The sequence below is a fragment of the Eretmochelys imbricata genome, chromosome 1, assembly GCF_965152235.1.
Source record: "Eretmochelys imbricata isolate rEreImb1 chromosome 1, rEreImb1.hap1, whole genome shotgun sequence".
Lineage (NCBI taxonomy): Eukaryota > Metazoa > Chordata > Testudines > Cheloniidae > Eretmochelys > Eretmochelys imbricata.
In genome coordinates, this window is record NC_135572.1 from 49,894,725 (window position 1) to 49,921,555 (window position 26,831).

Genomic DNA, 26,831 nt, shown 5'->3' on the forward strand with positions numbered 1-26,831 from the left:
GACGTTAAAAAGTTGGACTTATTTGGGGGAGAGGTTTATTCGACAGCCAGCCTGCAACTGCATATCTCCCACCAGCAGGCATTGTTGGAGAGATATGACTTCAATATCTGGAACTCAGTGGCCAAATTTAAGGACTCCCTACATCAGGAGGTGAGACAGGAGTTCTTGGCTATCATAGTAGAGGGCAAGGAAGTAGCCAGTGCCTCTCTCCAGGCTGCCCTGGACACGGGCAATTTGGCAGCAAGGTTGATGGTGTTGGCGGTGTCTACGTGGTGCAATTTGTGACTAAAATCCTTGGGACTTGCCCGTGAGCTGCAGCACCTGGTCCAGGACCTTCCTTTCGAGGGCAATGCGCTGTTCTCAGAACAAACTGATACCAAGTTGCATGGACTGAAAGATTTGAGTCACTCGGTGCTCCTTGGGCCTGTACATGCTGCTGGCCTCACGGAGGCACTTCTGGCCACAGCCGCCACCTCCTAGGTTCTCGGGCCCACCTCCCCAAGGTCCCAGAAGAAAAGGGATAGAGATTATAAACACTGTCAACTCATTCTGTCTGCCCCAATATCCCAGTTGGGCTCTGCAAGACACCCTGGTGGCTTGCGGTAGGGATTTTCAGAGTGTACCTGAGGATGGTGTGCCAGATTTGTGTCAGGATCCATCCCCCCCATCTGTTTCTGGACTGTTTGTCTCCTTTCCTTACTGCATGGTCCCACATTACTTCCAATTGTTGGGTGCTCAACATAGTAGCGATTGGATACACCCTACCGTTCTCTTCCACTGCTCCTTCCCATGCCCCTTTCTCATCCCTTTTAAGGGACCCTTCTCATGAGCAACTCCTTGTCCAGGAGGAGCCCTCCTGCATGCGGGGGTGGTAGAGGAAGTTCCTTGAGAGCTGAGGGGAAAAGGGGTTTTATTCCCGATATTTCCTAATCCTGAATGTCAAAGGGGGGGTCTCAGGTCGATCTTGGACCTGCGTTGATTCAACAAATATCTCAAAAAGTTAAAGTTCCGCATGGTATCCCTGGCCTCCATCATCCCCCTCCTTACATCTGGGAGAGTGGTACGCCACCTTAAAAGATGCCTATTTTCATATCTCTGTTTCCGTAGGCACAGGAGATTCCTCCGGTTTGTGGTGGGTCAACGCCATTACCAATTCACAGCACTGACCTTTGGTCTGTCGTCGGCTCTGAGAGTTTTCACAAAGTCCATGGCAGTTGTGGCAGCTTATCTGCAATGTCCAGGTGTGCAGATCTATCCATACCTCAATGACTGGCTAATCAAAGTCCCTTTGTGATCTGAGGTTCAGCACAGCATCAGTTTGGTACGGGCCATCCATCGAAAGCTGGGCCTGCTTATAAATGAACAGAAATCAATTCTGACTTCACTTCAGAGAACAGAGTTTTTATAGGGGCAGTGCTTGAGTCCACTCAGGCCAGAGTCTTCCTACTGGATTTCTGGTCCCGAGTAATGTTGGAACTTTATTGCGTATATCACAGCTCACTGACTCACAAGCACCAGAGTATGCCTTAGGCTACTAGACCACATGGCAGCGTGTACTTACGTGGTACAGCATGCCCGGCTGCGCCTCAGACCCCTGCAGATATAATTGGCGTTGGTCTATGCCACCAGCAGGCACAACTTGGACCTGGTTGTCACAGTCCCATCGTACGTCTTATCATCCCTGGACTGGTGGACGGATCCGCAGTTGGTGTTGAGCGGGATCCCCTTTGTAGCCCCACATTCTTCGGTGACGCTGGTCACTGACCCTTTGGATCTGGGTTGGGGAGCCCACCTTGGCGACTTCAGCACTAAAGGCCTCTGGTTCCAGGTGCACCCTTCATGCTCCCTTCATGTTAAAGTGAAGGAACTCAGTGATATGCTTGGCCTATTAGTGTTCCTGTCCTACTTGAGGTGCAAGGTGGTGAAGATCAGGACAGACAATACAGCTCAATATTCTACGACAGCAAGCAGGGCGGGGCCCACTCTTGATATAAAGCTGAAAAGGCTCTTTGGCTGAGGGATTTCTGTGTGTAACATGCCATCCACCTTGAGGTGTTGCACCTCCTGGGTGCCTGGAATGCGCTGGCAGATTGCCTCAGCGGGTCCTACTCTTGCAATGAGTGGTCACTCCACCTGGAGGTGGTCAGCGTCATCTTCCAGGGGTGGGGGACTCCCCAGGTGGACCTGTTTGCGTCCAGACAGAACAGAAGGTGCCAGCAGTTCCGCTTGATATGCGGGCTTAACAGAGTTTCTCTGTCCGACATCTTCCTGATTCTATGGATGGGGAGGATACTGTATGCTTTCCTGCTGATACCCCTAGTTCACAAGGGTCTTCCTAAAGGTCAAGAGGGACAAGGCGAAGGTTATCCTGGTAGCCCCCACGTGGCCATGCCAACACTGGTTCAGCATACTGCTGGACCTCTTGTCTGTGGTGCCTTTTGGAGCTCCCTTTATGTCCAGACGTGCTCTTGCAGAATCAGGGCCAGCTGTTTCATCCAAACCTACTGTCCCTGCACTTGACAGCGTTGCTTCTGTATGGCTGAATATAGAGGAACAAGTCTGCTCTGTGTAAGTCCAGCAAATCTTGTTGGCAAAGAGAAAACCTTCTATCAGAGTGGCTTACTTGGTTAAGTGGAGACGGTTTACGTGTTGGGCCTCGGAATGGAATCCTCACTACACTCTCTATATTGGACTACCTGCTCCATCTCAAGTGTCAAGGCATGGTCCTTCCATCGATCAAGGTGCACTTGGCAGCTATCGGAGCCTTCCCCATCTTCTGAGTCAGGGCAGATCAGTCTTCTGCCATGAAATGATGTTCAGGTTCCTGAAGGGTTGGGCAGAGTTACCCCCAGGTTCACGACCCAATCCCTCTGTGGGACTTCAATCTGGTGCTCTCCTGGCTCACGGGTCCCTCCCTTCAAGCCATTCACCACTGCTGCTCCTCTCGCGGAAGGTTTCTTTCCTAGTAGCGATTACTTCAGCCTGAAGGATCTCTGAGATCAGAGCATTGACATTGGAACCCCCTTATATGGTGGTGTATAAGGAAAAGGTTCAGCTGGACCCCCACAGCTTTACCAAAGGTGGTATGTCAGTTCCATACTGTCAGGACATCTTCCTACCAGTCTTTTTTCCCAAAGCCTCACAAGACTAAGAAGGAGCGTAACTTACACTCTTTGGATGTTAGGTGGGCCTTAGTTTTCTACACTGAGAGAACCAAACCCTTTCCTAAGTCGTCACAGCTCTGTCACAGTGGCAGACAGGATGAAAGCTCTACTGGTTTCCTCTGAGAATCTCCTTGTGGAAAACCACATGCATCAGATTGTGCTATGAACAAGAAGGGGTGTCGCCCTCCGCTATTGTGACTGCCCATTCCACCGGAGCACAAGCTTCATCAGCGGCCTTAATTGTACAGGTACTGATCCAAGACCTTTGCAGAGCCGCTACCTGTTGTTCTTCAGTCCATACGCTCACATCCCATTACGCCATCACCCAGCAAGCCCAGGACAATGCCAGCTTCGGCAGAGCAGTGTTGCAAACAACGTGTCCGTGAACTCAGAGCTCACGCCCAAGGATACTGCTTGCACTCAAAAGAAGAAAAAACGGTTACCTACTTTTTGTAATGGTTGTTCTCTGAGATGTGTTGCTTATGTCCATTCCATAACCTCCCTCCTTCCCTGCAGTTGGAGTTGATGTCAAGAAGGAACTGAGGGGGTGTGGGGCTGGTAGTGCCCCATATGCCAGTGCAAGGAGCATGGGGCTCCAGAGGGTGCTAGAGCCTGCCCTCTAGATACCACAAAGGGAAAAATCTCCGGCAGCTGTGCACATGGGCGCGCACACACCTAATATGGAATGGACATGAGCAACATATCCTTTATATACTCCATACTCCTTTATAAAGGAGTATGAGGTGCAAGTGGTGTTTTCGTCCATCCTCCCCATGGAAGGAAAAGGCCGGGGTAGGGATCGTTGAATCGTGGAAGTCCAATGAATGGCTACGCAGGTGATGTTGGAGAGAAGGCTTCGGATTCTTCGACCATGGGATGGTGTTCCAAGAAGGAGGAGTGGTAGGCAGAGACGGGCTCCACTTAACGAAGAGAGGGAAGAGCATCTTCGTGAGCAGGCTGGCTAACCTAGTGAGGAGGGCTTTAAACTAGGTTCACCGGGGGAAGGAGACCAAAGCCCTGAGGTAAGTGGGGAAGCGGGGTACCGGGAGGAAGCACGAGCAGGAGCATGTGAGAGGGAGGGCTCCTGCCTCATACTGAGAACAAGGGGCGATCAGTGGGTTATCTCAAGTGCCTATATACAAATGCACAAAGCCTGGGAAACAAGCAGGGAGAACTGGAGGCCCTGGCAAAGTCAGGGAATTATGATGTGATTGGAATAACGGAGACTTGGTGGGATAACTCACATGACTGGAGTACTGTCATGGATGGGTATAAACTGTTCAGGAAGGACAGGCAGGGCAGAAAAGGTGGGGGAGTTGCACTGTATGTAAGGGAGCAGTATGACTGCTCAGAGCTCAAGTATGAAACTGCAGAAAAACCTGAGTCTCTGGATTAAGTTTAGAAGCCTGAGCAACAAGGGTGATCTTGTGGTGGGAGTCTGCTATAGACCACCGGACCAGGGGGATGAGGTGCACGAGGCTTTCTTCCGGCAACTAGCAGAAGCTACTAGATCGCACGCCCTGGTTCTCATGGGCGACTTCAATCATCCTGATATCTGCTGGGAGAGCAATACAGCGGTGCACAGACAATCCAGGAAGCTTTTGGAAAGTGTAGGGGACAATTTCCTGGTACAAGTGCTGCAGGAACCAACTAGGGGCAGAGCTCTTCTTGAGCTGCTGCTCACAAACCAGGAAGAATTAGTAGGAGAAGCAAAAGTGGATGGGAACCTGGGAGGCAGTGACCATGAGATGGTCGAGTTCAGGATCCTGATACAGGGAAGAAAGGAGGGCAGCAGAATACGGACTCTGGACTTCAGAAAAGCAGACTTTGACTTCCTCAGGGAACTGATGGGCAAGATCCCCTGGGAGAATAACAAGAGGGGGAAAGGAGTCCAGGAGAGCTGGCTGTATTTTAAAGAATCCTTATTGAGGTTACAGGGACAAACCATGCCGATGTGTAGGAAGAATAGTATGGCAGGCGACCAGCTTGGCTTAACAGTGAAATCCTTGCTGATCTTAAACACAAAAAAGAAGCTTACAAGAAGTGGAAGATTAGACAAATGACCAGGGATGAGTATATAAATATTGCTTGGGCATGTAGGAATGGAATCAGGAAGGCTGAATCACACCTGGAGTTGCAGCTAGCGAGAGATGTCAAGAGTAACAAGAAGGGTTTCTTCAGGTATGTTGGCAACAAGAAGAAAGCCAAGGAAAGTGTGGGCCCCTTACTAAATGAGGGAGGCAACCTAGTGACAGAGGATGTGGAAAAAGCTAATGTACTCGATGCTTTTTTTGCCTCAGTCTTCACGAACAAGGTCAGCTCCCAGACTACTGCACTGGGCAGCACAGCATGGGGAGGAGGTGGCCAGCCCACTGTGAAGGAAGAAGTGGTTCGGGACTACTCAGAAAATCTGGACGAGCACAAGTCCATGAGGCCGGATGCATTGCATCCGAGAGTGCTAAAGGAATTGGCAGATGTGATTGCAGAGCCATTGGCCATTATCTTTGAAATCTTGTGGCGAACCGGGGAAGTCCCGGATGACTGGAAAAAGGCTAATGTAGTGCCCATCTTTAAAAAAGGGAAGAAGGAGGATCAGGGGAACTACAGGCCAGTCAGCCTCACCTCAGTCCCTGGAAAAATCATGGAGCGGGTCCTTAAGGAATCAATTCTGAAGCACTGAGAGGAGAGGAAAGTGATCAGGAACAGTCAGCATGGATTCACCAAGGGCAAGTCATGTCTGACTAATCTAATTGCCTTCTGTGATGAGAGAACTGATGCTGTGGATGAAGGGAAAGCAGTGGACGTGTTATTCCTCGACTTTAGCAAAGTTTTTGACATGGTCTCCCACAGTATTCTTGTCAGCAGGTTAAAGGAGTATGGGCTGGATGGATGCACTGCAAGGTGGGTAGAAAGCTGGTTAGATTGTCGGGCTCAACGGGTAGTGATCAATGGCTCCATGTCTAGTTGGCAGCCGGTATCTAGCGGAGTGCCCCAAGGGTCAGTCCTGGGGCCGGTTTTGTTCAATATCTTCATAAATGATCTGGAGGATGGTGTGGATTGCACCATCAGCAAGTTTGCAGATGACACTAAACTGGGAGGAGTGGTAGATATGCTGGAGGGTAGGATACAGAGGGCCCTAGACAAATTAGAGGATTGGGTCAAAAGAAATGTGAGGTTCAACAAGGACAAGTGCAGAGTCCTGCACTTAGGAAGGAAGAATCCAATGCACTGCTACAGACTAGGGACCGAGTGGCTAGGCAACAGTTCTGCAGAAAAGGACCTAGGGGTTACAGTGGACGAGAAGCTGTGTATGAGTCAACAGTGTGCCCTTGTGTCCAAGAAGGCTAACGGCATTTTAGGCTGTATAAGTAGGAGCATTACCAGCAGATCGAGGGACATGATCGTTCTCCTCTATTCGACATTGGTGAGGCCTCATTTGGAGTACTGTGTCCAGTTTTGTGCCACACACTACAAGAAGGATGTGGAAAAATTGGGAAGAGTCCAGAGGAGGGGAACAAAAATGATTAGGGGGCTGGGGCACATGACTTATGAGGAGAGGCTGAGGGAACTGGGTTATTTATTCTGCAGAAGAGAAGAATGAGGGGGGGATTTGACAGTTGCTTTCAACTACCTGAAAGGGGGTTCCAAAGAGGACGGATCTAGACTGTTGTCAGTGGTAGCAGATGACAGAAGAAGGAGTAATAGTCTCAAGTTGCAGTGGGGGAGTTTAGGTTGGATATTAGGAAAAACTTTTTCACTAGGAGGGTGGGGAAGCGCTGGAATGGGTTACCTAGGGAGGGAGGTAGTGGCATCTCCTTCCTTAGAGGTTTTTAAGGTCAGGCTTGACAAAGCCCTGGCTGGGATGATTTAGTTGGGGATTGGTCCTGCTTTGAGCAGGGGGTTGGACTAGATGACCTCCTCAGATCCCTTCCAACCCTGATATTCTATGATCTCACAAAACTGTGGGACTGGGCAACAAAATGGCAGATGAAATTCAGTGTTGATAAATGCAAACTAATGCACATTGGTAAAACATAATCCCAACTATACATGTAAAATTATTGGTCATTGTGGATAGTTTTCTGAAAACGTCCATTCAGTATGCAGCGGCAGTCAAAAATGCTAAAAAGGTTGAGAACATTAAGAAAGGGATAGATAAGACATAAAATATCATATTGTCTCTATATAGATCCATGGTATGCCCACCTCTTGAATACTGCGTGCAGATGTGATTGCCCCATCTCAAAAAAGATATATTGGAATTGGAAAAGCTTCAGAAAAGGGCAACAAAAATTATTAGGGGTATAGAATAGCTTCCATAGGAGGAGAGATTAAGACTGGGACTTTTCAGCTTGGAAAAGAGACTGCTAAGGGGGCGGGGTGTGACAGGTCTATAAAATCCATGTTTGGTGTTGAGAAAGTAAATAAGGAAGTGTTATTTACTCCTCCTCGCAATACAAGAACTAGGGAGTCACCAAATGAAATTAATAGGCAGCAGGTTTAAAACAAAAGGAAGCATTTCTTCACACAGTGTACAGTCAACTTATGGAACCTTTTGCCAGAGAATGTTGTGAAGGCGAAGACTATAACAGGATTCTAAAAAAAAGCTGTATAAATTCAGGTAGGACAGGTCTATCAATGACTATTAGCCAGGATAAGCAAGGATGGTATCCCTAGCTTCTATTTGCCAGAAGCTGGGAGTAGATGACAGGGCGTGGATTACTTGTTTATAACTTGTTCTGTTCATTCCCTTTGAAGCACCTGGTATTAGCCATTGTCAGAAGACAGGATACTGGGCTAGATGGACCTTTGGTCTGACCCAGTGTGGGTGTTCTTATGCTCTTATTCTACCAGAGCCTTGGCTTGTTCACTGAAAGGAATCCTAGAAGAGATTTGCAAGATAGCAAACTGGTTATCCCTGGATTCTTTTTAGTCATTGAAGTCTGGAAATTGTTCAGTCTGTGGATGTTGCCTTCATGTGGTGGGAGCACATGCTTTTGAATTTTGAGTTGGTTGGGATAATTATCCAGTATGTATCGGTGCATTGAGTGCATAAAAATAGTTTTAAAAAATAAAGATGTTTGTCACTTACCAATCCAGAGGGTCTGTACATAATTAATTTTTTCTGATGCTGTTGCTTAATGTTACCTATTTGAGTTTTCTGTTTCATAAGAGATGTTCCTATGGAAATGTAATTTGACAAACTGAAGCTTGAGAGAGGCATCCATAACCCTTTCTTGTTGGTTGCTTTTTGTCAAAGGAGGGCTCAATATCCAAGTTCTCTCTAAGCTGTGTAGCCACGCAGCAGGCTACAGAGGGCTGTGCAGATGCACAGCCACAGGAGTCTGGGGAGATGAGAGAGGTACGTGGGGAGGGGAGCAAGTTGGGTCGTGCAGGGCTGCTGTGGGGAGAGGCGCCTATTCCCCAGCCCCGGGAGCTGTTGCTGACGGGGAGAAGCGCCTCGCCCCGGGAGCTGCTGCCAGTGGTGAGAGGCCTGGGGGGAGTCCTGTGGCCCCAACCCTGGGGCACCTCGCACCCCAAACTCCTTCAGCCCCAGCCCCACCTCAGAACCCTCACCTCCCAGCTGGAGCCCTCAGCCCTGCACCCCAAACCTCTGCCCCAGCCTTGAGCTCCCCCCATGTCCCCCCACAGTTTGAATCCCTCAGCCCTGGCCCCATCCCAGAGCCCTCAACCCTCCGCCCCAGCCCTGATCCCCCTCCCACACTCTGAACCCCTTGGACCCTTCCCCCCCCCCATGTCACCTCCATAGTGGTGCACATAAAATTCATTCCGCACATGGATATAAAAAGCTAGAGGAAGCATTGCTCAATATGCTAGTCTTGAATGGTAACAGAGATGGAGAGACAGTGTATACAGGTTAAAATTCTATTTAAAAAAAAAAACAGCCCAAAATCAAACCGATAAAACTGTTGCACTGTGAAATGAAAATCCAGCTTGCAGGAGGATGCGTAACTTTTCCATTGACCCCATGGGTCATGTCTGCCAAGTGCAGAATGGAACTTTCTCTAGGCTTCCTTCTGTCCATCAAGCTGAATGTTTTCATGTGAAACTTAACCAACATTAACTCCTTCCTGACCTTGTTACCAAGGTGAAACTTTCTAAGGATTACTATCACTCACATAATTCTTCATAGGTTCATTTGTCATCCTACTTGCCAGGGTCAGTGAGGATTGGTTTCTCTGGCTTTTGTGGGAGTTCTGTAGTGTGGAATGTGATAAAAAGTTCAAAATGAATATTTAGACCATTTAGTTAAATGCAGTCATAAGTTACATGATGAAACAAATTACTATTATGTTTGTTCTTTCTAGGATATATTTATGTTTATAACAAGGCAACTGAAAGGATTAGAAGATACAAAAAGCCCACAGTTCAATAGATATTTTTATTTACTTGAGGTAAGCTAAAATTATTACTATTTCTTCTTCTTACTTTTTCAAGTTCTCCTAATAACTGCTGTACCCTGTTCTTCCCCCCAACACAGAATATTGCTTGGGTCAAATCTTATAATATATGCTTTGAGCTAGAAGACAGCAATGAAATTTTCACACAGTTGTACAGAACGCTGTTTTCTGTAATAAAGTAAGTATATTCTGATTGATGTAGTTTTAATTAAATTAGAATCGTTTTCCTGAAATATATAAACTTTGAATCTGTATATATTCTGCTTGCTCATTAAAGCTTTTAGTCTGGATATTGTAGTAATCAAAGCTTAACATTTCTGTTTTAAGAATTCAGTTTATTATACTTATGCTGCTGCCTAGGATTAAAAAAGTATATGTTCTGCCTTGTTTTTCAGATAATACTTTGTAGGAGGATTCAGTTAGTGAGCTGTAGCTCACGAAAGCTTATGCTCAAATAAATTTGTTAATCTCTAAGGTGCCACAAGTACTCCTTTTCTTTTTGAGAATGTATTAGTGTTTGGAGAACAACTATTGAATATACAAAAGCTTTAAAAATTTAGTTGTGTGTTTTATTTAGATATTATCTTAGGTCAGAAGCATGGGAAATATTTCTGAGATAGTGTATGAGAGAGTAGAAAATGAGAGCTCACTCTGGCTCTGCTCTTTTGGGTTTTGTCAGGATAATATCCTTAAAACAAATGAAACTGAAACAAACTTCCTAGGCCAAAATTTAGAAACCACTTCTTTAGGAAATGCTCCTTTAAAAAAAGGGCGCTGTTTTTGCATTCACTGCCTATTTCTTTGGCATTGCCTTGTGATTAGAGGTAGTACTTTGTTGTAATATAGTACGTATATTTATATACGCTAAGAAATTCTACTTTTAATTTCAGCAATGGTCATAATCAAAAAGTACACATGCACATGGTGGATTTGATGAGCTCTATCATTTGTGAAGGAGATACTGTGTCTCAGGAGCTTTTGGATACAGTTTTAGTTAATCTAGTGCCAGCACATAAGGTAAGCCTTAATAGCTGTTGAATTTTATGGTTCGGTCATGTTGAAACTTGATCCAATTTACAGGGCAAATTGTGAAATGAATTAATCCACTAAATTTACTTGGTCTAGCCTTCATGACTCAATTTTATGTAAAACTCAGTGACATTTCATTGCTTTCATTGGGTTGTCATTAAGTGAAAATGTTTCGTCTTGGTTTTTAACAGTAGCCTAATGTTGTAAATATTTTTCTTTGTAAACTTTATTTACATTGTGACTTGTCTGAAAGTTAATTGTTTGTGACATCTTTATTTAAGTGGTATGTGGGTAGTAAGAACCTTGCATAAATGTATTGTTTCCTTTGAAACCAAGGTTGATACTGTTTTATTTTTAATGATGATTTTGATTTTATAGTTGTACATGAGTGAACAGGCCCAAGTACCATACTTTTATAAATTGGAGGGGAGGGGGGGGAAGGGAGGCAAAATTAATCGAATTCATGATTTTTGCCCTTGAATTGACAAGTGTTAGTGACAAAGTGTATCATAATGTATTCTCAACATTGTTTGTGATGTTAATAAAAACATTAGGAAAATGGTGGAACATGAAGTACTAAAAGGATGGATGCTTTACTTTGATAGCTTACATGCAATCATGCAGTTATTAGTAGGCAAACTGGGAAACGATTGTTTTAGACCTTTATCTCGGGTATACAGTATCACCCTTGGATTTTTAAAAAAAGAAGGAAAGCTGGATTTGCTCTGAGGTATAAACAAATGCATGATGTTATCTCATGGAACTTTGGATGCAAGATGTAACATAGATAAGACGATACAAAATTATATAAGTTACAAAATTCAGTTACTTCCATGTAAGATAGTTTTGGAAATGTGACCACTTAAATTCTGGACAGCTTTAGATGTACTCAGGGGAGAACAGTCTCTTTTGAAACTGAACTGTTTTTTCAAGAAAAGAGGCCTCTGTGTTTTTTTAAATGTTATACTGCTACAGACAGGCTACAGTAGATGGATATGTGAAAGATTTTGATTGTCACTTCCAAGTGCTGCCTGGTATTTTTTTTTAAGCTATTTCATATTTTTTTATGGGTAAATTGATTTCAGCAGCTTCAGAACAGTATGTAAGAGAGCGTGGTTCACTGGAAAGAATGCAGTCAGACTTTTGAAGAGGTGCTCTTTGACAGAATAAAGCAAGGTAGTACAATGTTTTGTACACCTCACCTTTATGTATTCAACATAGAAAATTAATTAATAGGAGTAGAATTTCATCATCATCATCATGGCAAACCTCAAAGGGACATGGGCCACTTGCAGACTGAGCGCTACCGGGATTAATGAGAAGCAGAGTTTAAGTGGGTGAAAAAATGCTGTTTTTTATTGACAGTCTTACTATTCAAGGCATAGAGAGAGCACCTAAGTTTGTTCTATCAGTCTTTTTTGACTGAAAATATTCAAATTGCATTCTTACACCCAGCTATATTGTATGTAATTTGAGCAATACCAGTACTTATCTGTGACAAAAGAATCGGCCTCAAAATTTCTGGGTGCAATTCAGATTTACTAGAGGAGACCTCAGGGTATGAAAAATGTAAAAGCAAGACTAAAGACTTTTTTTCTTCAATTTGGAATTTCTCTTTTTTGAACATCTGTCTTTTATTTGGTGTTTTGTGCCACATTAATCTTTAGACTTTACAAATTATTCTCTGTCATTTTGTGGAAAGTTTTTCCTGCATCTTTAGTGAGAGATGGGTCAATATGTTTCCATGAAAGTTCTAAACTTTTATTGAATAAAAGTAGTTCGTTGACCCTTATAGAATAAAAGTTAAAATATTCAGGGAAGATTGGATGTATTATTGAGCACTGTGCAGGCTGGTTTGAATAGCAGGCTCTCAGATGGGCATTTTGGAAGTTTATAGTGGATAAAAGCAAGGTATTGTCAGGAAACCCACCGAATTGTGTAAGGCTTCAACTCTGGCTTTTCTTCCTCCTCTTGCTAATAAAAGGTGGCCTTTTTAATTATACTAATGTTAATTATATACAGGGCTTCTGTGTTTTGAGGTTTATTAATTTTGTGTTTTGAAGTTCATTTTATCAAATTTTCAGTAGTAGAAATCCAAGAATTTGGGTTTTTGGGGGCTTTCTTTTTGTACAGCCAGTAATGAGTAATGCAATATATTGTTCTGAAATGCGCTTTAATGTAGTGCTGTTTGAAATGCTAAAAAAATTAAAGTGCACTAACAAACATTTAATGTGCACCAGCAGGGTCTATGTGGACCAAAAAATGCGCAGCATGATGGTATGCTTTTGAAATCACACCCTTATATTTCTCATTAGTACTCTATATAGACGAGCCTTTAGATTCAAGTAACCATTTCTGCTCTTTTTCTGATCTTTAGTGGATTAAACACCGATTTAATTTTTTTGTATTGTGGGTTTTTACTGGTTAAAATCACAAACCAGAAACCCTAAATACATGCTCGCTAATGGTTGCAATTATTTGCATAATTTGCATAAGTATGTTCTGAGACTTGTATGTATGTGATCTAAGTCTGTTGTGATTTAAATCTGCGAAATACAGGTTTGTATTTTACATCTGGTTATTCAGCCAGTATTCTGAAATTTTTTTACACAGATTTTAGGCTTCATAGTCAATACAAGTGATATATTTACATTTCATCACAAAAACTTAGTTAAGGTGAAGCTTGAGTTTGAAGGCATATATCAGTGGTTTAAATGTATATTATTTAACAAAAATGTTAGCTTTTTTTTAAAAAAAAAAAAAAAAAGCAAAATTCCTCAAATGATAGAAAACCAAGAAATGCAAATTTAGGTTGCATTATTCCAAAAAGCCCACCTCTCTCCATGAGAGGTTAAGGGTACCTAGCTCCCATATACCTCCAGGAGAAATCAAAAGACCACTAGGAAAATTAGGCGTTGTCTACACCCTCTCCCTCCCCCCCGCATAAGTATGGTGAGAATATCTGCTTCTTATGATTCCCAGCTCTCTCTTCCTACGGGGAGGAAGTTAGCTCCCCACTGCTACAGTTTGTTTACAGGGGTGCCCCCACCTTCTTATGTGTTTTAGGACCTGCAGCAGTCCCTCACTTCTCTTCAGGCAGATATGCTTGCCCCTGCTGATATAGGAGTCTACCTGGGCAGGGCTTTTGCCTGCCATCAGAAAGAAAAAAGGGTCAGTCATGGGCCACACAATACAAAAAACCCCACAACCCTTTTCTCCTACATATGCACATAGCTTACACTCTTACCATTTCCTTTAAAGACTTAGAAATGGACATTTAATCAGCTTGACTATAGATTTTTTTTTCAGAGGGTCAGTTTAAAAAAAAAAAAGTACAATCTCACTTTATTTTTTTGTTTCATTTTTGTTTTTTATGTTTATCATTAGCTAGGAGGAACTACAAGTGGTGCGTGTTACTCAAGCTGGGCAGGGTGGAGAGCTCTGTAGAGTCAAATTTACAGGATAGTTATTTTAGAGGTGAGGAGGGTAGAAGAGGAGGGGGTCTAGTGATATATATGCAGCATAGCTTTCTGTCCTGCAGTGGTTTAAGTCTTGTAGTAATTGCCGTTTTCTAAGGCTTTTATTTGGGTATATGAGACTAAAAGTTAACTTAAGTAGTGCAGGAGTTGTCACAATTGTTCATAATAGAGAGATTGTGCTTTTTTACCCTTCCTATTCAAGACTTGTACAGATCATCTCTCTTCCCACTGGTTGCTGAACAAGATTCCTGTGGGAACTACAGATGTTCCTACCTGGGAAAATTAACTGAAATTTGAAATTTTCTGACAAAGGTTTTTTCCATTGGAAAATACTGATTCCTCTGAATCAAACATTCTTCATAACATGTTGATTTCACCAAATTCTCATGGAAACCAGATTGATGGGGAAGCAAGAGCCTGGATGTCTTGGGAGACCAGGCTTCTAGGGTCCCAGGCTTCTGAGCAGTTTTCTGGGTGCCCACTTCCTGCCTGGCCAGCTACCCAGGCTGTCCTTTTGGAGGCCTGGCAGTTGTTTTACAAAAAATTCAGAGACTTTCTGTTGCACAGCTTCTGTTATTATTCATTATAAATGGCCTAATACCTCCAACTAGTGGAATTCAGAGGCAGTCCAATGTGGTTGCTTGATGCTTCAGGCCTAATCTCTGCCTTCAGCTCAACCTACCAGATTTTCTGTCTCTAGCAGTGGAATAAGTTGGTGGTTCAGTTTCTTCCAACCATTTTGTTTTAAAATATTTTATTTAATAGTTTTCGTGCATGTGACTTTTAGTAGTCTTCCTTCTCCCTCTCTTCCTCCCTCCCGGATTGGGTAAACGGTAGCATTCTGGTTTCAGCCACCATCTGCTGCTGCCTGTTGGACTACTCTGTCCCCACTCAGCCATGGCAGAGCTGCCCTGCAAACACCTGTCTAAATTTAAGCGGTGTTTCATATGTGAGGAAGTAGTTACAGGCTTTACAGTGTGTGAATTATGTCCTGCCTCTTCCCAGCCAGACAAACTTGCACTGCCAGGGTATGGGGCTCAGTCAGACTAACCTGTTGGGTCTTTCACCATGCCCTGAGGAACCATGACTGCAACACAGAAAAGCCTTATCAGGAGTTTCTGAGCTTTTTTGGGGCAGGGGGGAGTCTCTAGTTGAGGAGGAAACGATCTGGCTGGCTCAGGGGTAAGTCCCACAACAGACCCGGGTCGGAGGTGGGCGGATGGGGTGAAAGTTTCCAAAAGGATCCAGTGTCCCTCGTATGCTTAAGTGGGTTGTCAGCTCCCTGGGCAAAGAACCAGGGCTCCCATGCAACTCCTCTTTTTCCTACTGTGAATCAAGAGATTTTCTTGACTGTCTAAGCGGTAAGTCTTGCAAACTCCGGGTCCCAAAAAAGCAAAAAACAAGTGTGTCCTTTGCAAGGTATGGATTAGTATTATTTATCAACAAGTAGGATGAAAATCAAAGGTTAAACCTCTTCTCCTTTGCCTTCTCCTGAGGGAGTGTTTTCTGGGGTTATTCTCCTGTAAAGTATGTCTTGCAGTCCTTTGTATTGTGCTCACCATCCTTCCCTGACCCTGCAGCATGTCTGGGCATGTAGAGGATCTTGTCCCTCCTGTGCAGTCCTGCCTCAGGCTGCAGCCTAAAGGGAATTGTTCCTACCTGGCTTTCAACTCAAGGACCACCTCTGTGCCAGGGAAAGAGGGTCGCATTTGAGGCAAGAGTGGAATGGAGTTGTGACTTATCATCATCAGCCATAAACCTTTGCTCTGCTAAGGAAAGGGTCTTGCTCTCCACCCCTTCCCTGTTCCACAGGCTCACTCCACATTAAAGCCTTAGGAGCACTTCAGGCAGTCTGTAACCAGAGCAGAGGCACATGAGGATTCCACTCCCCACAAAGCTGTACAATCCTAGGATTATAGAGGGCGAGAAATCTCTTCCTGTGTGCGATATATGATCCTGATTTACTAGGCAAAGCCCCTGATTGCTTCTACAGTATTTACCTGGGTGCCAAGCAGCCTGGGGGTGCAGGTAGAAGTGGCCTGTTAAGCTCTCTGAGGATATTTTAACAAGCTGTTTCCACAGTTGAGATGTGTGTACCGGTACCCGTCTTCCGTTGTGTGGTTTCCATGCCAGGATGAATAGCATGCTACCTCTTCCATTTAAACAACTGGGGGAAGAAGTACCATACATGCATCACAAAAACAAATCATGTACAGGACCTTTCTAAGACAGGCTATGGAGGGGGTCAACAAGCATATAGACAAGGGGATCGAGTAGATACAGTGTACTTAGATTTTTCAGAAAGCTTTTGACAAAGGCTCTTAAGCAAAGTAAGCTGTCATGGGATAAGAGGGAAGGTCCTCTTATGGATTGGTAACTGTTTAAAAGATAAGAAACAAAGGGTATGCATAAATGGTCAGTTTTCAGACTGGAGAGAGATAAATAGTGGTGTCCCCCAGGGGTTTGTACTAGGACCAGTCCTATTCAACTAATTCATAAATGATCTGGAAAAAGGGGTGAACCATGACGTAACAAAATTGCACATAACACACAACTTCTCAAGATAGTTAAGTCCCAAGCAGACACAAAAGCTACAAAGGGATCTCTCAAAACTGGGTGACTGAGCAACAAAATGGCAGATGAAATTCGTGGTTGATAAATGCAAAGTAATGCACATTGGAAAACATAATCCCAACTATACATATAAAATGATGGGGTCTAAATTAGCTGTTACCACTCAAGGAGATCTTGGCGTTATAGTGGATAGTTCTCTGAAAACATCCACTCAATGTGGAGCAGAGGTCAAAAAACTGAACAGAAAGTTGGGAATCATTAAGAAAGGGATAGAAAATAAGACAGAAAATGTTAAATTGCCTCTATATAACTCCATGGTATGCTTACCTTTTGAAGACTGCGTGCAGATGTGGTTGCCCAATCTCAAAAAAGATATATTGGAATTGGAAAAGGTTCAGAAAAGAGCAACAAAAATTATTAGGGCTTCCGTTTTAGGAGAGATTAATAAGACTGGGACTTTTCAGCTTGGAAGAGACACAACTGAGGGGGGATATGATAGAGGTCTATAAAATCATGACTGGTGTGGAGAAAGTAAATATGGAAGTGTTACAAGAACTAGGGGGTCACCAAATGAAATCCTGGTCAGAAGGCCAAGACTATAACGGGGTTCAAAAAGAACTAGATGAGTTCATGGAGGATAGGTCCATCAATGGCTTTTAGCCACGATGGGCAGGGATGGTGTCCCTAGCCTCTGTTTGTCAGAAGCTGGGAATAGGCAACAGGATGGATCACTTGATGATTACCTGTTCTGTTCATTCCCTTTGGGGCCCCTGGCATTGGCCACTATTGGAAGACAGGATACGGGCTATATGGACCTTTGGTGTGACCCAGTATAGGCATTCTTATGTTCATATGTTCTTATCAGTGGCTTGCAAGGAACTCATTACTATTATCATCCCTTTGAAGCATTAGTAGATGCATAATTTCCTGTTGATGTGGCCTTTGAGGGTATCATAATAGCCAAATGAGGATATCTGATTAAATTAAAAGTTAAACTAAAATGTTTTTGTAAAAACACAAATTTAATACATTTTGGGAGCCTAAGGTTTCTGCAGCAGTAGCTCCACGAGTGAAAGACAGTCATCATCAGAAGGGGACTTCCTTCGAAAAGATCCCACAGACCCTCTGAATGGTGACACACTGCATAGCAATTTCAGAGCCTTAGCGATAGCCATTCAGACCAAAATCTTTTCATACACTTAGTAAGGAAAGGATACTTTGTGGCAAACAAGTGGCTTATCTAGAATAGTGTTTCCTCAACCTTGTTGATGTTTGAAACCAGCTTGCTGCCTTTCTAAACTATATCAAAAAGATCTCAGGGACTGATTCCAGTCCACAGACTGGTTGTTGAGAAACTGATCTAGACGTTTGATCCTTGCTTGGAGAGAGATGTTTTGGGTCCTGTCTTGGTCAAACCGTTGATGTGATTTATGAGGAGCAATGGATATCTTGGTGGCTACAAGAAAGCCAGGTTATACTCCTGAATAGCCATTGATCATCCTAAACAGATACCTTATGCATCCAAACTTACAGGTGAGGAGCTATTGGGGGAAACATTAATGAAATTAGTAGCTAAGATTGCAGAGAGGCCTCAACTCTCACTGTCAAAGCCAGCATAGCAATCTATTGGTTGCTACCACATCAAGGGTACCTAAAAAGGGACTGTTACCCTCACAGAAAGAAAACTCTGTAGCTGACGCTTCCACAGAAACCTACATAAATTTTCCTCCAAACTAACAATCCTCAGCATGACAGACAAAAGAGCATTTGCATAGGAGAGCTCACAATTCCTATACAAGACTCTCTCTTTCTGAGTCACCCCCTGCACCCAGAGTCGTAGGTGGCTGGTGGTAGTCACAGCAAGGCACAGGTTGCGTGTTATGCACCCTATACCCATTCATAGGCAGCATGCTAATCAGTACCCTGTCCATTGAAACAGACCCGTTCATAAATGGACAACAGCTGGAGAGGATTCAGAGCCACCAGGTCTTCAAAATAAACAACATCTTTTGATCTTAATGCAGAGAATTGCTCACCCAGAGGTCAAAAGACATGGGTGGGTATTGCCCTAATGGTAAGATTTGCAGAGATCCAAACTACATTGCATCAGTTTTTTTCTTGAGGGATAGTCAGTTATTTACAATGGCTAGGATTACTCATGCCATGTATTCGCTTCATCTCCTGAGTGGGTTTCTCAATGCACCTTCAGAAATTTCTTGTGAGGACCTAGAACCATGCATTTGATACAATGCAAAATTTGATGTTTTCAGATCACATCCAAATGCACCTTGGTGGGCAGGTAAGTACAAACAAGAAGCCAAAAGTCAACCCAACTTTCATTCTAGACCCTTGCTTACTCTTTATGGAGGGTTGATTTCCAAAATCTCATAAGATGCATCCTTTTAGTTCATTTTGACATCTCTATTAGGATGGTGTTGGTGTTTTTTTGTTTTTTTCCAAACTCCATGGACGTGGCCATATGGGATTGGACCAGTGGTCCATCAGTTCCAGTACCCTGTCAGTGGCAGTGACCACTACCAGCTGCATCAGTAGAAGGTACAAGAAACCACATAATGAGCAATTATGGTACTCAGAGGACATCTCCTACCATTAGAGGTTGACTTACGATTGAAGCATGAGTGTTTATATCCTTTCCAAAACCAGGGAGTAACCAGAGATCAGAGCTTCTTTATTGCAATGGAAACAATGTCATGGATAGACAAAAAACCTGCTACCTTCAAGACAGTTCACGTAAAGGATAGAGAAAAAGGAGAGTTGAAGTCCTTTTCATAGTCCTCCACTGGACCTGAAGGCACTTTGGACTTGCTAGATAGCCAGTGACCCCACGCTTTATCTGCACAAAACACCAGACCTCTAGAAGCAGGGACCTCTTCATTGAGATCGGGAACACGTACAGTTAAAAGCTTCGGCACTGGAAGAAAAGTGTAATTGAGCATGGATTCTAGATTAATGTCCAATAAAGTGTGGTTTCAGAGTAACAGCTGTGTTAGTCTGTATTCGCAAAAAGAAAAGGAGTACTTGTGGCACCTTAGAGACTAACCAATTTATTTGAGCATAAGCTTTCATGAGCTACAGCTCACTTCATCGGATGCATACTGTGGAAACTGCAGAAGACATTATATACACAGAGACCATGAAACAATACCTCCTCCCACCCCACTCTCCTGCTGGTAATAGCTTATCTAAAGTGATCACTCTCCTTACAATGTGTATGATAATCAAGTTGGGCCATTTCCAGCACAAATCCAGGTTTTCTCACACTCCACCCCCCTTGATTTTTATACACATTGTAAGGAGAGTGGTCACTTTGGATAAGCTATTACCAGCAGGAGAGTGAGTTTGTGTGTGTGGTTTTTGGAAAGGGGGGTGGGGTGAGAAAACCTGGATTTGTGCTGGAAATGGCCCAACTTGATTATCATACATATTGTAAGGAGAGTGATCACTTTAGATAAGCTATTACCAGCAGGAGAGTGGGGTGGGAGGAGGTATTGTTTCATGGACTCTGTGTATATAATGTCTTCTGCAGTTTCCACAGTATGCATCCGATGAAGTGAGCTATAGCTCATGAAAGTTTTTGCTCAAATAAATTGGTTAGTCTCTAAGGTGCCACAAGTACTCCTTTTCTTTTTGCAATAAAGTGTGGTATCCAGATGTAACTCGAATATTTCATTCATTGATCTGGTCAAATTTACAATACAGTTCAAGAGGAGACAGAAAGCTCTTTGGGGCCGGGACTACTTCTGCGTTTGTGCAGAGCTCATCACAATGGGGCTGTAACCTCTAAATGCAATTGCAATGCAAATTTAATAATCCCAAAGTTCTCCCTCAGGTGATTGTGCACATATACATTCTACTGTAGGTGTGTGCACTCAATGCCCTCGTGTTGAAGACTTGCCAGTACTACCACTAGGCAGTGCATGTGTCTGTGCTCTCCTCCTGCACAGAGCCAACAGCATAAAACAGGTGTGGCCACCTGCTCCATCTCAGTTCCTTCTTACTGCCCATGGCAGGAATTGGAGCTCCCTGTTGCTCTTGAACTTCAGTTAGCTTAGAAACTGGTTTCTGCTTTGTATATAGTTATAGGTCACTTTAGTACAGTTATAGTTTAGTTAGTTAAGTTATTTAAGGTTTTTTGCTTGTAGAAGTCCCCTTGATGTAAGCAGTGTGTCACATGCAGGGCTCCTTTTCCTGTCACCGATAGGCACAAAAGTTACCTAATTTGTTTAGGCAAGGGACCTGTAAGAAACAAATGTCCTATTTATACCTCATTCCCCATGAGGACAAAGAAATGGTGATTTGTCTTAAAGTTTTTCTTTGAGTGCTTGCACATGCCTACTCTGCTGTAGGTGCGTGGGCGCCCTGAGCACAGTTGCCGGAAATTTCCCCCCCTCAGCGGAACCCATCGGAGCAACTCAGGCACCCTCTGGTGCCACATGCTTATAGCACTGATAAAAAAGGTCCAGCCCATCCCGTGCTCCCTCAGTTCCTTTTTACTGCCCATGATGGTCTCTGAAACTGTTCTCTTTGCTATGGTAAGCTTTCTCTGTGGTCTGTTTTTCTGATAGTTGTATAAACTTAGTAGTTGTCAATAGTTAGTCTTCATTAGTATAGTTTGTTTTTCTACATTCGTTAGTGGAGTTTTGTCCATACCCAGTACTGAGGCATGCCTCAGTTACTAGGCTTCAGGCCCTGTGTCTCCTGCCCCTGCGTGACCTGCACTCTAGTTGCCTGAAGTGCTTGGATGAGCCTCCCATCGGGATCACTGTCATATTTGCAGAGACTTTAAACCCTGTACGAAGGAGGACTGGGAAGCCAGGTTGAAGTTTCTGCTTATGGAAGCGGCACTGAGAACTTCCTCTGAGCTGAGGTGGTTGGACTTGGCACCAAGCACCTCAGCGTTTGTGAAGAGCACTCCTGCCACTGGGTGAGAGTCATGGCACGGTTCGCCATCCCCAGTGCCGAGGAAGAGGTATAAGAAGCAGCCAACCAAGAAGCTCAGCCCCGACACCAAAGAAGGCCTTGCATAGGGAGCAGAAAGGAGTGCAACCTAAGTCACGCCGCCACTCAGCCTCAGCATCGCAGCAGTTGGTGTCATTGAGTTTGGTACCGGCTGACCCTTTGGCACTGGAGGGCAGTGTTCCCTCTAATTTTTCCCACACATGTGTGGAATGAATTTTATTATGTGCACCAATATGGAGGTGATGTGTGACACATCACCTCCATATTGGTGCACATAACAAAATTAATGTGGCGGGGGTGGGGCTGAGGATTTTGGAGTGTGGAGGGGGCTCAGGGCTGGGGCAGAGGGTTGGAGTGTGTGTGTGTGCGGGTGAGGACTCCAGGCTGTGGATGAGGGGCTCAGGGCTGGAGCAGAGGGTTGGGGTGTGGGTTCTGGGGTGGGGCTGGGGATGAGGGGTTTGGGGTGCAGGCTGCTCTGGGGCTACAGCGGGGAGAGAGAACTCCCCCCAGCTCTCTCTCCCAGCAGCAGCACCTGGGCTGTGGAATAGAGATGCTTCTCCCTTCCGTGGTGGCTCCTGGGCTGGGTTAGAGCCACAAGATAAGCGCCTCTCCCCTGGCCAGGAGGCTGGGGCTGGGTTGGGGCCGGGGCGCCTTTCCCCGCTGCGGCAGGTCCCGGGCTGGGGGAGAGGCGCCTCTCCCTGCTGCAGCCCTGAGTGTCTGCATGGCGCTTAATAGGCTGCTGTGCAACTGCGTGGCCACGCAGCTTACAGGGAACTTAGCCTGAGGGACAGTGTGGTACCAGCGCTATTGCAGTGCTGTCTGCACCAGGGGCGGTGCTGCTGCCACGGACCTGCCATCACTGTCAGTACTGGTGTCACATGCAGTACAGGAGTTGGTGGTATCGGTGACAGCAGACAGGAGAGTGTGTGTGGCCACCAATTATTGTCCTGTACTGGGTCCTGTGGTACTGTCTAAGGGGAAACCAAACATGTTGGCCCCGACGCAGGCTTCCACGCCTTGGCACCGATATATGGCACTGGTGGGAATTACTTTTTCGTTGTTGCCAGACTGACTCCTCATCCGAGGAATCGGTGCTACCACTCTTCCAGTCATCCCTACCTTGCCATTGATCCAGGCACTTGAGTGCCCTTGAGTGCTTGGCTTAGTGGTCACAGGGGGCCTATGCTAATGCAGCAGCCCTTTTGGAACCCGTGGGGGTTTTCTACAATCCTGGGACCCCACTCAAGGTGCTCCTATTCTGTGACTTCTGATAGAAGGGATTGGCCACCTCATCGGACAGCTGGACTCCGGGAGTACTGAGCCCAGGGCTGAGTTCTAGGAACGTGTATCTTGGAGTTGGAAGCTACATCTACCATAGATGAGTTTTCAGTTTTTCACCTAACTTGGATATAGATTGTTAAATGGTCTCTTTCACACATCCGACAAGGGACCTGAAGTATTGTCTGGTTTAATTGATTCTGCCTTTGAGCCTTTAGCATTAATTTCCCCATCATTGCTGTAAATAAAAACTGCAGCGAGAAGGGTGTTGGAGCTGCAGGCACCACAAGCTTGACCCCCTTTTACGACATTTAACACAGACATGGTTTCTCATAGTGTATGCTGAAGGTTATATCTGCGTTCTACCTCAGTCATGCCTCTGAATTTTATATCTGAAACCTCATTCTAGCAAAGATGAAGAGAGGCTTCAAACTTTGGACATTCAGAAGGCTCTCTCCTTTTACCTGGACCACATGAAGTTTTTCAGATTGTGTCCTAGACTTTTGTCCTTTTTGCTGAAAGGATTAAAGGGTAGTCAGCATATATTTCACTGGATTTCTGACTGTATCAAGATCTTCTATAATATAGAAGAGGTTTCCCTTCTCAAAATAATGGCCCATTCTACTATGGCTCATACCACTTCATGATCTTGCTTGAGTAATATAGTTATAGTGGATGTTTGCAAGCCACCAAAATGGCTGTGAGATGCTGTGCTATCACTCAAACTTCCTGGGATGATGCCAATTTTGGCAAGTCAGTGCTGCAGTCTCTTTTCAAGTAATCAGAAGTCACTGCTGGGGAGTCACCTACAGTGAAATGTATATGTGCACAATAACTCAATGGGGAAAAATTGTTATTCACCTAAGTAACTGTGTTTTAGATGTATTGTGCACATGTACATTCCACAATCCTCCCACCTTTCCTGCTACTTTGTGTATTAGATTTCAGTGTGAAGCAATAGAGAGGGAAGTAGCCATGCCCCTTTTCACAAAGAGGGCAGAGTTGCATGTGCCACCTAGTAGTACTGCTGGCAAAAGTTTCTGATTTGAATGAGTTGGACACTTACAGTGGAATGTATATGTGGAGAAAACATCTATAAGAACAGCAGTGACTATACAGTTTAGTAGCTATTTTTTCTGGTGATTTCACGTATGCTAGAGTTTCTCCAGAAGGTTTGGTTGGAGTCTGGCAAACAAGCATCTTAGAAAAGTGGTTACCAAACATACCGGTATTTTGTAGACAGGCACATTATATATTCTTCAAGTGTGAACTGTAATCAGAATGACTGATTACATGACCCTGTGGCTGGCCTTTCTATTTGCCATGACCTCTGAAAGCAAGTTTTGGAATTGGTTCATACAAGAACTAAACTGCTTTTATCATGAGGAAGAGGTTATTCTTGTGGCTCCAGAAACCTTTCTGTTCAAGCAAAGTTGCTTTTTTCACTGTTCTTGGGAAATAATTCTCCCATCAGTTTGTTCTAACCCTTGGAAGGTTGTGGCATAAATTAGCATTCCTAGAGCTCTGAAGATACATCTCAAGCTTATTGATTACATATGCCAATTGTACTCTGTTCATCTTATTATATCCAACCTGCCAAAGCCTCAGGGCCTCAAAGTTGTGAAGGCAAGATGTAAAAATCTGGCACGAGTTGGCATGCTAGGCATCTGGGGAAAATATTTGCAGGAGGCACTCAGTCGGGGCGGGGGGTGGAGGTGCATATGAGCCTCATTAGAGGAAGATTTGCAAAGTAAGTTGCCATCTCTCTGCAATTTAAACTTCTAAGTTTAAAAAGTTCTTGCTTTATGTTGGGGGAATTTCTGTTCCTGCCTATTATTCTACTATAATAATTAAACTCTGCTTATCCTTTCCACCCCGACTTCTGGGATTCACTTCTAGCTACTTCCCATGAGTAATGAATGAGTATAGAAACTGTGCAACAGAATCAGAAATTTCTTACCTGATAACTTTCGGTCAGTAGAATCATAGAATATCAGGGTTGGAAGGGACCTCAGGAGGTCATCTAGTCCAACCCCCTGCTCAAAGCAGGACCAATCCCCCTATTTTTGCCCCAGATCCCTAAATGGCCCCCTCAAGGATTGAACTCACAACCCTGGGTTTAGCAGGCCAATGCTCAAACCACTGAGCTGTCCCTCCCCCCAAGTAGCTTCTCTCCAAATTCAGCCTACACTGATAGTCTGGTAAATGATGAGAATATAAATTTGAAACTTTTCTCTTGAGTGAGATTTAAACATATATTGCCTTTAAGGTTAATTTAATACATTATTTCAGGTTGTCTTAATAAGTTGGAGTATTTCTACAGCTATGGAAAACTCTTCTGGTGGACTGAGCTGAAGGGTGGCGCTTAGTCTTAGATTCTGCAGCAACAACACTGTGCCACTCCCAATTCCACAGGGTGAGGGGCATTGACTTATTAGTAATGAATTTGGAGAGAAGCTGCATAAAAGAGAGAATTCTCAGATAAGAAATTTCTCATTTTTGTTCTTCTACAGAATGAATTTTTTTCCAAAATTTAGGATTTTCTGTTTTGCAAAAAAAAATTATTACTGCTCATGTCTACTAATAAGCATTAGCAATATGTTTGAAAAACTAAAATTTAAACCTGAAAGAAACACGAGGTCTGGAAGGTTCACAAACCACCATATTAGGGCTGTTGGCCTCTGAGAAACCGGCCCTGTAAAATGGCACAGTGGAGTTTGTCTCAAGCTTCAGTGTCTATGATATCCAGAATTTACTCGCTTAGCTTATCTTAAAAGCAGGCACAGCAGCTGCAAACAATGGTGCCAACAGGTTCTGCTGCACTAACGGGAAATGGGGCCTAGCTGGGGGTAACCGTCTCCCAGCACCCCCAGAACTATGTAATGGAAACACCCCTCTGTGGGCACTATGACCTATGTGGCACGCCCCTTCCCCCCCACCTGGCCCCCTAGCCATGTGGATTTTGGCAAAGAAATTATAAGGTCCTCAGCCAGAGACTGACAGGATTAAAAACTGATTAATTTATGTGTCTCAAAATATAACTAAATAAGGACTCATGGAGCGGGCATTTTTTTGTGGGGTTCTGCAGGGATAGGCTCTTGGCCCAATAAAATTCAATAAGTCAGTAACCTGGAAGAAAATATAAAATAACTACTGATAAAGTTTGCAGATGAGCCAAAGGTTAGGGACATGGTAAATAATGAAGAGGATAGTTGACTTGTACAGGTGATCCTGATTGTTCTGTAAGCTGGGTGCAAGCAAACAATGTGTTTTAATATGGCCAAATATAAACTCTCATATCTAGGAACAAAGAATGTCGGCCTTACTTACGGAATGGAGGAAAGCAGTGACTGCGAAAACGATTTCGACATCCTGGTGGATAATCAGCTGAACTTGAGCTTCCAGTGCAATGCTCTGGCCAGAAGTGCTAATGGGATCCTTAGATGTATAAACAGCGGACTCTAGAGTAGGCATAGAAAGTTTATATTACCTTTGTGTTTGGAACTTGTGCGACCAGTGTTAGAATACTGTGTCCGGGTCTGATGTCCACAGTTCAAGATGGATGTTGCTAAATTGGAAAGGGTTCAGACAAGAAGCAAGAGAATGATTAAAGGATTGGAAAACATGCCTCATAGTGAAAGACAAGCTCTAACTATTTAGATTAACAAAGAAAAAGTTCAGGAGTGACTTTGGGTCCCTTCCAACCCTGATATTCTATGATTCTATCCTGGCTGGGATGATTTAACTGGGAATTGGTCCTGCTTCGAGCAGGGGGTTGGACTAGATGACCTTCAGGGGTCCCTTCCAACCCTGATATTCTATGATTCTATGATTCTATGATCAATCTAGAAATACCCACACAGGGAATTATATTTTGATAGAAGATTCTTCAGTGTAGCAGAGGA

General features: G+C 44.1%; 1 protein-coding gene across 2 annotated transcripts in view; it reads left to right on the top strand.

The window, feature by feature from the left end:
• Window positions 1–26,831, top strand: part of PDS5B (PDS5 cohesin associated factor B) — a 268,672-nt gene that overhangs the window by 83,589 nt on the left and 158,252 nt on the right. For both annotated transcript variants that reach the window (XM_077810153.1, XM_077810163.1), the window contains exons 4-6: window positions 9,494–9,580; window positions 9,667–9,764; window positions 10,477–10,603. In XM_077810153.1, the coding sequence (XP_077666279.1) occupies window positions 9,494–9,580; window positions 9,667–9,764; window positions 10,477–10,603 (312 nt within the window). The remainder of the gene's footprint in view (window positions 1–9,493; window positions 9,581–9,666; window positions 9,765–10,476; window positions 10,604–26,831) is intronic.